Source organism: Chionomys nivalis, chromosome 2 (assembly GCF_950005125.1).
Source record: "Chionomys nivalis chromosome 2, mChiNiv1.1, whole genome shotgun sequence".
NCBI lineage: Eukaryota > Metazoa > Chordata > Mammalia > Rodentia > Cricetidae > Chionomys > Chionomys nivalis.
Window position 1 is genome coordinate 131626515 of NC_080087.1, and position 12714 is coordinate 131639228.

At 46.5% G+C, this 12714-nt stretch overlaps 1 protein-coding gene across 1 annotated transcript in view; it reads left to right on the top strand.

The window, feature by feature from the left end:
* Nucleotides 1–11615, top strand: part of Plekhm3 (pleckstrin homology domain containing M3) — a 178141-nt gene extending 166526 nt beyond the window's left edge. Inside the window, exon 8 of the mRNA XM_057761522.1 lies at nucleotides 11511–11615. Within this exon, the coding sequence (XP_057617505.1) occupies nucleotides 11511–11538 (28 nt within the window). The 3' untranslated portion in view covers nucleotides 11539–11615. The remainder of the gene's footprint in view (nucleotides 1–11510) is intronic.
* The last annotated feature ends 1099 nt before the right edge of the window (nucleotides 11616–12714 follow it).

A 12714-nucleotide genomic window follows, 5' to 3' on the forward strand; every position in this document is an offset into this window, starting at 1 on the left:
TTAAAGGGGAGAGCTCAGAGTCCAGTGTTATCCTGGCTTCTGTGCTTTCATACTGGGTGACTTGGCAAGTTCTTTAACCTCAGGAAACTTCATCTTCCCCGGGTACCTTTTTCTGTAGGGTTAGCGAGAATTGTGGAGCTGTCCTCAGAGGGATGTGAGATGACGCACCTGAGGTACACTTAGCCCTGGTGACACACAGGAAAGGAATGGCGGGTGCCAGGGACTGCTGTCTGCAGGCTGCAAAGAGAAAGCAAGAAAGAGTGTGTTTCCATCTTCTGAGGGGTTAAGGGGGGGTGCGGGCACAATGGGAGCTGGCATGGGAAGACAACTCACTGTGTGGAAAGTAAGGTAGTGGGGGAGACTAGAGCTAGGTGGCTCTTGCAGGCTTCAGGGGTCCTTCTTGAGTCCCCCCAAATTCACTGGGCTGTTATGTGTACATTCACCAATTCCTCTTTTGTTGTTGTTTTGGTTTTTTGTGACAGGGTCTCTCTGTGTAGCCTTGGCTCTCTGGAAACTCACTCTAGACCAGGCTGGCCTTGAACTCAGAAGTGCCTCTGCCTCTGCCTCCAGAGCTCTGGGATTGAAGGACTGAAGGGGGGGGGGGGGTGGTAAAGGACGCGAGACAACCAATCCCAAACTAACTCCAAAAGATTCCAGTTATAATTTTTTTATTATAAGGGGCAAATTCATGGAACAGGAAAGACAAGTTCAACCTTAGGTGTGTAATGCAGGAACGAGAGAGAGAGAGAGAGAGAGAGAGAGAGAGAGAGAGAGAGAGAGAGAGAGCGCGAGCGAGCCCTGGGCAGTCTGGCAGTTTCTATGGGTACCCAAAAGGTCACACCCTAACCTGGTGCAGTCTTTTAAAGGTCACTGGCTGAGGGAGGCTCCTATCAGTCGGCCTAGGTAATTTCTTTTTAAGAATATTCTAGATGCCAGTAGCACCTTCCATACTGCCGGGCTTTCTGGAATGGGATACATTCTGAGGAAGAAGCTCTGATCCTGTGGAAGCGACCCCCTTTGGCAGTTGAATGACCCTTTCATAGGGTCACCTAAGGTCTTCGGAAAACAGACATTTACTTTACAGTTCGTACCAGTAGCAAAATTACAGTTGTGAAGTAGCAACAAAAACAATTTTATAGTTGAGGAGCACCACAATATGAACTGTATTAAAGGGTCGCCATATTAGGAAGGTTGAGAACCACTGCTCTAAGAAGATGGCTAAACTCCTCCCTCCTCTGGCTGCCTTCCCCCTTCTGAGTGTGGTTGAAATGAGGACCTCACTGCTTCTGGGCTGGCAAGAAACCCGAGAGCTTGGACAGCCTCAAACTATTCAGGTTCCCTTCTCCCAGAGTTGATGGGGGTAGTCTCCTATGTCTCCCTTTTGCCCCCCCCACCTCATCGCCCAGTACCCAAAGTTCTCCTCCAACCGTTTAGTAATTCCATTCTCCGTGGTTTCGATTATTAATTTAGAAATCCCAGCGCAAATCAGAGCACCCTGCACCTCTGCTCCGTCACTCCATCTCTGAGATCCCTCCTCCTCCTCCTCCTCCCCTTTCATTTCTATGGCTCCCTGATTGGAAAAGAGCAGGGGCCCCCTTCTTCCTTCCCAACTCCACAATTGTCACCGCCAATTAGTGCATTGTTAGGGCACACAATGGCGTTACTGTAGCCAGTGGAATGGGGCGCCTTTGTGCTTCTCCAACGGGCCGTGGGGGCAGTCAAGTTTCATTTAGAGACTTAAAACACAACCCCTGAAGAAAAATAAATTCTATCAGAAAAGTATAAAAAAGGAGGGGGCACAAAAATAAACCAAAAACAAAACAAAACAAAAAGTCGAAGAAGAGAAAGGCAAGGATGAAGGAAGTGATGGTGAGCCAGCGCTGAAAGGGGGAAGAGAAGAAAAACAGTCCCCGTTCCGAAATGAGGCTGAACTCCTGAGAAGCCCCAAGAGGCTGCTACATGCCGGAGCTCCCTGAGAACACAAAAGGGGCTCAGGCTTAACAGTAATTAGTGGTGTGATTGTGCTTGGAACATTGCTGTCTTTGGAAGGGTTTTCCAATTCCCTCCTACCCCCCTCTACCCTGTCCTTACCAATAAAGGGGATGGGAGCTGAGCAGTGGAGCTGGGTAGGGAAAAGGCCTGTGAACCACGCTGCCCCGGCAGTCTGGGTGAGAGTAAGCTGGTCTTCCTCTTTGGCAGGTAAATTGGATTTTATTCTCTAAAGCTTGAAAATAATTACAGGGGTTTTCTTTAATAATATGCCATATGGAGGCATGTCCTAGTTAGTTTCACTTCAAGTACCTTTTGAGCAGCCTGGTCCTTTTTGCAGCCCAGAAGATGCTCCTGCAGCCCAGAGCCCACAGGTCCTGGGCTTTTTCTGTCAGCCAAGCCTCTGAGTCAGGATAGCTTTTCTTGTCAGAAGACTTCTTCTCCTAAAGAAGTGAGCGCAAGGCTCAGTCTGAGCAGGCAGTTTCTTCAGGGCAGAGGTCTAAATGCCTCTTGTGCCCTAGCATCCTTCCCCCTCCTCTTAACCCACCTCTGAAACAACTGATCGTGCCTGCTGCTTCTTAGAACTCATGGTACAAGGGGCAACCAGGAAAGGACTCCCCGATATAAAGCTGGCCATACCAGATCATTCTACAGTCTTCTACCTAGGCCGGGCGGTGGTGGCGCACGCCTTTAATCCCAGCATTCGGGAGGCGGAGGCAGGAGGATCTCTGTGAGTTCGAGACCAGCCTGGTCTACAAGAGCTAGTTCCAGGACAGGCTCCAAAGCCACAGAGAAACCCTGTCTCGAAAAACTAAAAAAAAAAAAAAATTCCTACAGTCTTCTACCTGCCTGTCAAACCCCCTAATTTCTATAAGGCCTCCTCCAGTCAGAATTACCAAACAAGGGTAATTATGGCCAGAGACAGAGAGGTGTACTATTTGGAGCAATGTGATTGTTTTGTTTTTGTTCCCATTTTGAAATAGCCAGTTTCTAACTTGTGACTTACATCACTCTTTTGTGTCTTCATTTCCTTTCAAGCACACTTCTGTTGCTATTGGTAACAAGGTCTGCGTATCTCAGGCTGGCCTCGAACTCACTATGTAGCCGAGCAGGACTATGAACGTCGGATTCTTCTGCCTCCACCTTCCGAGTCATGGGATTGCAGTCTGTGCCAACACACTTGCTTTCTTCAAGTACATTAAGTATGCTTCCTTGCCCTTTCCTCTGCTGAGATCAAGCCAGGTTCATTTGGAAAACAAACAAACAAGCGAGAGACTCATGTGCTCCACACCAGCCTTGAAAACCAACTGCATCTTGGAAACAAGACTGTAGAAACGTACTCGCTGATACTGCCACGCCTCTGTTTTATTTCTCCATCCATTAATGTCAAAGAGACACAGCCAAGGGTGGTTCCCTAGCATTCACTGGAGCTGGGCAAAATGAAGGGACCATCTCCGAGTGTGGAGATCAGAATTCTGGTCCACCTGCAAGAGTAATAGAGATGGCGTGTCTCTGCTCACGTGTGAAGCTCAATTTCAGACATCGCCAAGAATCTTGCAGGACGGCACTGGGAAGAGTTCCTCATCCTGCTACCAGAGGTGCCTCTGAAGTTGTCCTCAGGGATGGTGGCTTGTTTATACCCTACTTCCTGTGTAGAAGCAGCCTGGGTCCTTCCCCAACTGCCTTACTCCTCATTCGTTATGAGCTCCATGGCCACCATTGGTCTCCAAAGGGGCGTGTCCCTAGTCAGGAATTGACAGTGGAACTCTCTGATAATGGCCCAGGAAATGGCACCTATATACACGTCAGGAAGTGCGAACTGAGGGGGTCATGATGTAAGGATTCCATAGCCTCTCTCACATGTGGTGTTTCCAGACTCGAACGAAAAGGCTTTACCAAGCTGTTCTAGATTGGGCTAGGGAAAGTGTCTGCCCCTATGGGAGATGGTGCATGAAGACTCCACTCCACTTCCCTTCAACCTCAGTCTTGTTGAGTGCAGCAACAAGACTCCAACGACTCCAGGACAGCAGCTTCCAAGCTTCCTATGCTGCGGCCCTCACTTTAATACAGTTCCTCATGTTCTGGTGACCCCCAACCATAAAATTATTTTGTTAGTACTTTACTACTGTAATTTTGCTAATGTTATAAATTGTAATGTAAATATGTGATATGCAGGATATCTGATATGCAACCCCCAAGGGGTCACGACCCGCAGGTAGAGAACCACTGCTCTAGAACCTACGGAGCAAGAGATACGGGAGTTTGCAATGAAAAACAGCCTTGCTAGGGATACGCCAGCTGGGTGTGTCCACCATCCACAGTGCTTCAGTTCCTGCTCCTGCTGTTCTCCGCCTTTCCAGACCCTGTGTGTGTGTCCATGTGTATGTGTGTGTGTCTCTATGTGTGTACATGTGTGTGTCTGTGTGTGTAGTCTGTATGTGTGTGTCTCTCTGTGTATATCTGTGTCTGTGTGTGTGCATTGTGTATGTTTGTCTTTGTGTATGTGTGTCTGTGTGTATCAGTGTGTGTCTCTATGTGTGTATGTGTGTCTGTCTGTCTGTGTGTCTGTGGAGTGTCAGTGTGTGTGTGTTTGTGTGTTTGTGTATGGGGGTGAGAGGTTGACATCAGTTGTATTCAATCACTCTCTACCTTATTGTTTTAACTTTTTAATTTTTTTAAACTAAAATATAATTACCTTTATTTTCCCTTTCCTCCCTCACCCTTTGCACTCCATTTTCTTTTACAGTTTATGATCTTTACTTATTTAGTGTTGTTATATTTGTACATGCATATGAGTATTCCTGCATACATATATACAGCCCGTTCCACAGATGTGTGTGCACTGCACAGCCAGCCTGTCTTTCACTGCGATGCCCAGGGTTGAACTCATGTTCTTATGTTTACACAGCAAACCCTTCACAGTCTGACCCATCTCCCAACCTCCCTTTAGTACTGCCATCTGCATGGTCTTAAAATACGCAAGTCCCATCTTCCATCTCCGGTTTGAAAATGTCATGCTCCGGTAGTCTTCAGGACACATTCAAACCCAAAGCATGATTAGAAGCCCCTGATGGCATAGTCTAATTTCTCTTTAACTGCATCTCCTGCCATCAGGATGGCTTGCTCCATGGGCCTAAAACCCATGTACTCTCTGGATTTAATGCCCGCCTGCTGTCATCTTGAAAGTTTTAGTACTTTTAAAAATAAGTCCCTACATTTCATTCACAAGGGTCTGTTTGAATGTGTCTTCTGAAATCCATGCATTGAAAACAAACCCCAATGCAGCAATGTTACACAGTGCGTTGTTCATAGACGATTAAGCCACAAGGACTCTGCCTGCATGAGGAGATTCACACTGACCATGAAAGAGCTTGAGACTTGGAATGAAAACCCTCTCATACTCAAATGTGTTCATGCTGTCTTCCCTTTCTGTCGCCAGAACTTTCTGGAAACTCAGCAATGAGAGAAAAATCATTTTTCTTTGTAAATTAGTCTGTGATTCTGTGATAGCAACATGGACTAAGACATCTCCCAAAGGGAGTGTCTTGTCCTGCCTTCTTCCTTCTCCCACGTTATGCTCCAACACCCTGCGAGTCTCCAGAGCCTGTTGTAGTTTCTGCTATTTCAACATACACCTGTCACCTTGGCTGCTAAATATCAGGGTCTCTTCAGGAATATATATATTCCTCTTTTGTTCATATCTTTGTTAGGGTTTTACTGCTATGAAGAGACACCATGGCCATGGCAACTCTTTTAAATTTTTTATTTTTTTATTTATTTTATGTATATGAGTGACCTGTCTTCATGCACACCAAAAGAGAGAATCAGATCCCATTACAGATGGTTGTGAGCCATCATGTGGTTACTGGCAATTGAACTCAGGACCTCTGTAAGAGCAGCCAGTATTAACTGCTGAGCCATGTCTCCAGTCCCTGACCAGAGCAACTCTTACAAAGAAAACACTTAATTGGGGTGGCTTGTTTGTGGTTTCCAAGGTTCAGTCCATTGCCATCAAGACAGGGAGCATGGAGGTTTGCAGGCAGATGTGGTGCTGGAACTGGGATTCTTATATCTTGCAGGCAACAGGAAGTCAACTGATTGTCACACTGAGGAAAGCTTAAGCAAAGAGACCTCAAAGCCCGCCCCCATAGTGACACACTTCCTCCGAAAAAGTCATACCCCATAATGGTGTCACTCTGTTTGGGGGCCACTGTCTTTCAAACCACCACAGTTTATTTCTCCAAATAATTTATTGCTCCTTATCAAAGGTCCGCCTTTTAGATTACTTAAGCTTATTATTTATTTCCTGCCTCAGCTTAGAGGTCATGAACAACACGGGGGCAGAAATTGTGTCTTGCGCTGGGCTGAGGTTTCTCAGGCTTTTTGTGGTGACATTAAGCCAAGTGGTATGTTTAAGAAAGGTTTGCTAAAAGTGTTATTCACTCTCACTCCAGTGGCTGCAGTGCAGATGTGATTATATTCCTACTCTAGTCTGCTCAGGGTCCTGGGAGCCACGGTGCCATTCCCCACGGTCTAGGACCAGTTGAATAGCTACTGCTAAGAAGTTTGTCCTATGATGTTTTCTGACTGAACATTTTGGAAACAGGGAAATGTCTTACATGTCCTAGCACGGTCACTAGGCCCGTGCGTTGCCGAACACTTCAAGTGCGGCCAATGCGACCGACGAACTGAATGTTTATTTGGATTTCATTCTGATTATAATGCACAACTAAATGCTGGAGACGCGCTCTGAGACAGGCTAGTTAGGCAGTTTCATCCCGAGTGAAATCATGCCACAAACTTACGCAAGCTGAGACAACCATGATGTCATTAAGCGATATCATCTCATACATGCAGACACTGTTGATTCAAGCATCATGACGTGGCACATGATTTTCAATGGAAACATCCTCATGTGATTAGCAGCCGCCACACTGGCCAGTGCGGTCTTCTATGATGCTGATCTTCACCGCAGGGCAAGGAGCAAGTCAGTTCATGGACCTTGCCGCTTGCAAAAGACTTCTTTGTTGAGAGGGGCAGGAGGCGGGCAAGAGAGAGAGAAAGTCATATAATTCTATTTTAATTAAAACTGTTTTAAAAATAAATCTTTAAAAACATCATCATCAACAACAACAACAACAAATCCATAAATTTAAAAAAAGGGGGGGAAAGTTTTTGTAAACCAGAAGCCTTCTAGCAGCTTCCAAGGAGATGTCAGTGAAAAAGAAAACCATCATTTCCATTAACCATGATTATGGCCAGTTGTTAGTACACCTGCCCTTAAAGTGAACTGAGAAACCCTAAATTCATCTATACCCTTGTTGGAATCAAATCTTTTTGTAATGGTTACTGTTTGGTTTGCATGTGAAATGTCTCCACAGGCTCATATGTTGGAACACTTGGTCCCCAGCTAATGGGTCCCCAGCTGTTTGGGGATGTTGTGAAGACATTAGAAGTGGGGGCCTTGCAGGAGGAAGTGGGGTATGGTGGTTGGTCAGCCCTGTTTCCCGCCTGAGATTCCTCTGCTTCCTGGTCCTTCAATATGTGAGAAAGCTGCCTCATGGTCCCGCTGTCACAGGCAGGAGTTACCACGGCCTCTGCACATGCCTGCATGCCTCTTCTGCCATTCAGCTGCAAGCCAACAGTAAGTCCTCCCTTAAGTGGCTCCTGCCAGGTACTTTGTCACACCGAGGGAGGGTAGGAAGGGCAATAAGACCAGTAATCTAGTTTCCTCCCCTCCGACATCTTCAAAGGCTTCCTGCTGGAGTTAATTATGGTCCATCATAGGCCTTGTGCACCAGGATCACTGTTCTGGACACAGCACAAGTGGGACTCAGCAAATTCTGGGTAGTTAAAAAAGTAAAAAACAGCCAGGCAGCAGTGGTGTACACCTTTAGTTCCAGCACTCAGGAGGCAGAGGCAAGTGGATCCCTGAGTTCAAGGCCAGCCTGGTCTACAGAGCTAGTCCCAGGACAGCCAGGTATACACAGAGAAACCCTGTCTCAAAACAACCAAAAAACAAAACAAAACAAAAAACACAGTAAAACAGAGAATGAGAGAAGATTCTACTTTCAACGTGTACCGTTTCTTTCTTCAGAGACATCTTTAACTGATATCCATGGGAGCAAATCATTTGAGGACAGTTTCAGAGTTGAGGGCAGGTGGCCCAGCCGATATCACAGCAAACAGAGAACCGCACATGCCAGGCACAGAACGGGGAGCCTTCCCTGGCATCCTTGCCTTTAAAATGAACCACAGAGAGGCAGAAAGGAGAAAATATCTGTAAGATTTTAACTGTACGCCCATCTGCTGTCTTAAATTGTGACCCTCAGAAGGATGGATTTGTGTCAGGTCTTCAAGACGTGGCTCCTCCTAGCTTTCAGGTGCCGCCCTGGAGCTGAAGTCAGCTCATTGGCCTTGCCAGAAAAACTAGAAGCATGGCAGAAGTTACATTGATTCGTGAGGATTCAAGCAACCTGCACATTTGGGAGTGCCTTAGAGACCTAGTAAACACATCTCATCAGGTGAACAGCAAACAGAAAGTCCCATCCCTTGGCCAGGCCAGGAGAGCAGAGGCCAGCACCAAATCACTAACTGCAAACAGCCATTTTCAGAATTCCAAGGAGAAACAGTCAGAAGGATGAGCGCTCTTCCTATAGGCCTGGCTGGGCCACCAAATGAAGTCCCACGCCAGAAGAAATAAAAACCCGGCAGCCTGCTCCACCCCTGCACTTTAGACAAAAGGCACTTACGTTGCTTGCTCAAATTAAGACCCTTTTTTTTGAGGTGGATGAGGGATTGTTGCTTCTAATCGTTTGCAAACAGGCTTCCAGCTGCTAACCCTTCCAGCTTCTGGGGACTTGGGACAAGTTCGCTAACTGGAGGCACCAGAAACTCAGAGGTTTGAGACTTCCTGGAAGAACAGAGTTTAGTGGCAGGCATCCTGGCTGGGTTGATGCTTAACCCTAGGCTGAACACTAAGCATCTACTTTCCCAAGGAGTCCATGGCTTACTCCTCATGGCTTCAGATTCCTGGCAGGCCCAAAGAATTCATAAGTACACCAGACATTGTCTTCAAAGTCAACGGTAGGTAAGACTGAGCAGTGTGAAGTCCTTCCTGTCCGTCACCCTGCCTTGTAAAGCCTCCGTGCAGTGTGGGCATGAGTGAGTGATGTCTCTGTGCCTCATTTTCTTCATCTATACCATGCACACAACAGGTTTTACCTTGCAGACGTCTGGCGCCAGTGTGAGATGGCGTCCGCACAACACCGTAAGCAGCTGCTGTCATTATTCTAATCATACTCTAATTCAGGTGTTAGAGTTCATAAAGTGAGTCTATTTGCGGGGATTATGCTTGAGAGTACCTTTTCCTTTCTATCTATTTTCTCATCCTAGAGACATCAAAAGCATGAGAAATGACAGTTTGTATGCAGTTTCAGAAGGGGCACTCATTCTTAAGGTACCGGTGATCTCATCCACATGGGATTGACACTACCTCCACATCCGTCAGGTAGGCTCAGCCCAGGGGATGTAACATTCCCAGACAAAGTCCAAAGAAGGCAGCTGGTGACTGAACCATGTCCTGAGATACTAAGCAAAGAGAGAGTCGGGGATGCCGAGCCAGGTAGAGTGGAGATAGTGGCCTTAAAAGTAAGCCACTTAGAAAACTATGGTTTCACTTCAAGATTCTTTTACTACACATTAGTGATATCCACAGAATCTGAATGTTCTAACATGGAAAAATGATTAATACTTAACGAAAGATCAGGAAGTTGCAGAAACTTTCAAGTGGCGGTTTTAACACGCTTGCTTGCTCTAGCAGTATATGCTGTCATGGAGCGAGTCGCCCAGTAGCGCAACGGTCCGGGGTGCTCTGATGTGGAAGGGTGCATTTGCATTGACACCCCCCCCAGAAATAACTCAGTTGTTATTGCATGAAATAACTCAGTTAACTCAGGCATAAATTTGGACATATAAATTAATGATACATTTTTTTTACTATTTTTATTTTATTTTTTGTTGAAAAAATTTCTGCCTCCTCCCCGCCTCCCATTTCCCTCCCCCCCCACTCCTTTCTCACTCCCCCCACTCCATTCCCCCTCCCTCTTGAGTCTGAAGAGCAGTCCAAGGTCCTCCCCCCTCCATCCAGGTCCAGGAAAGTGAGCATCCAAACAGGCTAGGCTCCCACAAAGCCAGTTCATGAGTAGGATCGAAACTCAGTGCCACTGTCCTTGGCTTCTCATCAGCCCTCATTGTCCACCATGTTCAGAGAGTCCGGTTTTATCCCGTGCTTATTCAGTTCCAGTCCAGCTGACCTTGGTGAGCTCCCAATAGATCAGCCCCACTGTCACAGTGGGTGGGTGCACCCCTCGCGGTCCTGATTTCCTTGCTCATGTTCTCCCTCCTTCTGCTCCTCATTTGGACCTTGGGAGCTCAGTCCAGTGCTCCAATGTGGGTCTCCATCCATCGCCAGATGAAGGTTCATATCCAGGTGAATGACTATATGTTTTTCCTTGGGTTCACCTTCTTATATAGCTTCTCTAGGATCACAAATTATAGGCTCAATGTCCTTTATTTATGGCTAGAAACCAATTATGAGTGAGTACGTCCCATGTTCATCTTTTTGGGTCTGGGTTACCTCACTCAGGATAGTGTTTTCTATTTCCATCCATTTGCATGCAAAATTCACGATGTCATTGTTTTTTACCGCTGAATAGTACTCTAATATATATATATACTCCACACTCTCTTCATCCATTCCTCCATTGATGTTTACTGTTTTTAAAACACTTTTCTGCTGAACTATATCTGTAACTCTCATTACCTTTTCATTTGGGGACAGGATGTTACTGAGTGGCTTTGAACTCACTATCTAGCCCATGATGGCTTGAACCAACTCTTCTGCCTCTGACTCCCAAGTGGCTCTCAGGACTGCTTATTTCTATATAGTTTTCCTATTGTGTGTGCCTCTGTTTTCCTCTTTTACATTTATGATTAGATACATTGCTGATATAGCAGATGCACACTGTTTGATCACTTCCAATAAAAGCATACGTTCATGTGACCCACACTTCTATCAAGACAGGAAACATTTTCAAAATGTAGAGTTTCAGAAGTACCCTCCTGTCTCCTTCCGGTTGGCCTTTTCCTGGTTCTATGTCTGCAGCTTACACTACAGATATGCTTGTCTGTGGATCCATTCACTTAGCCTGAATGAGATTTGTCCATATTGTCACCTGTATCAGTGAGTAAGATTCCATTACATGAGCCAGCCTTTAATTTAAGCAGTCAGGAGGCAGAGGCAGGGGGATCTCTGAGAGTCCAAGGCCAGTCTGGTCTATGGAATCAATTCCAGGATAGCCGGGACTGTTACACAGAGAAACCCTGTCTCAGAAGAAAAAAATCCATTATGTGGATTGGCCAATTGTGTGATGTACATCAGATTGTTTTCAGGCTTTGATTATTATCAATAAAGATGAAAAAGTTTTGAGGTCACACACTCACTCTGCCTTTGGTAACAGGAGTGGGACTGCTGGACAGAAGTCTTAACTCGTGCTCTTACTGTCCCTCAAACCTCCTGATCCACCGTCAGAATGAAGAGAAGGCAAGCATAGTTGGAGGGAGAAAACACTGGATGAAGATGAGACAGCATTTTGGAGCATAAGATATCGGGGACCGTGATTGGAAGGACCTCGCCTCAGCCCAGGATCTCCTAAGCGGCTTTGTGTACAAAGGTTGTATTTGTATTCATCAACAAAAGAAAACTAATAATGTTAAAGAGATGGAGAAAATAGCTGACGTTTTCAAACAGACACACCAGGAATGAGGGAAGTTAGCGAGATGGTCCACATGCCTAAGGAACAGACACAGGGACCGTCCTTTGGATTCTCAGCACCCACATGAAAAGTCAGATGCGCCCATAGTGACAGCACTGGGGAAACAGAAGCAGGGTCTTTGGCACTCCCAGCAAGCTCACGAGCTCCAGGTTCAGTAAGCGACTCTGTCTCCAAAACATAAGGCAGAGAGTAACTGAGGAAGGTACGACATTGACCTCTGACCTCCAAGTGTACAAACATCTGCATGCACACACACACACACACACACACAGAAGGGGGGGGCCGAGATGAGGTGTAAAACTGACAGATGTCTGTCTTGCCCTGAATTTGACTTGGGGAATCATGGTAGAGCATCCCCATTTTGGGTATAAGTAAGGAAAGGACAAGGTTCAGCAGGGCTTTATGGGCACGGTTGGGGAAGGAAGAGCGGATGCATCATCTGGACCCAGAATGGTCTCTCTGTTTAGGTTTGGGCTCACACTTTTATGGGACTGAACTTCCTGTCCTTTGGTATCTAATCCAGAAGCAGGACATCACAGCCCACAGCTCACAGGCTGGCAGCATCTCAGTACTGAAGCAGATGAACTCGGGTGCGTGCGGAAGCAGGACAGGGTAGAAGGTCCAAGGTGGGCCAGCAATGGCTTTCAGCTCATCTATAGGGGAGGTTTGTGGGTGAGACTCTACCCCTGCGCCCTGGTCACATGCGTATAGGTCCATAAATCCTCCCGTTGTTAGGAGAGCTTGGCTGGTGTTTTGTGTCTCTTCAAGTGCTCTATAAATATCCAGGGTCCAGTGGACACGGAGGGAAGGAAGGAGTCATCCTTCTATGGGGATGAGCAGCTAGGGAGGAGGCAGAGGCCTCGTTTCTTCAGACAGTGCAGGAAGACTA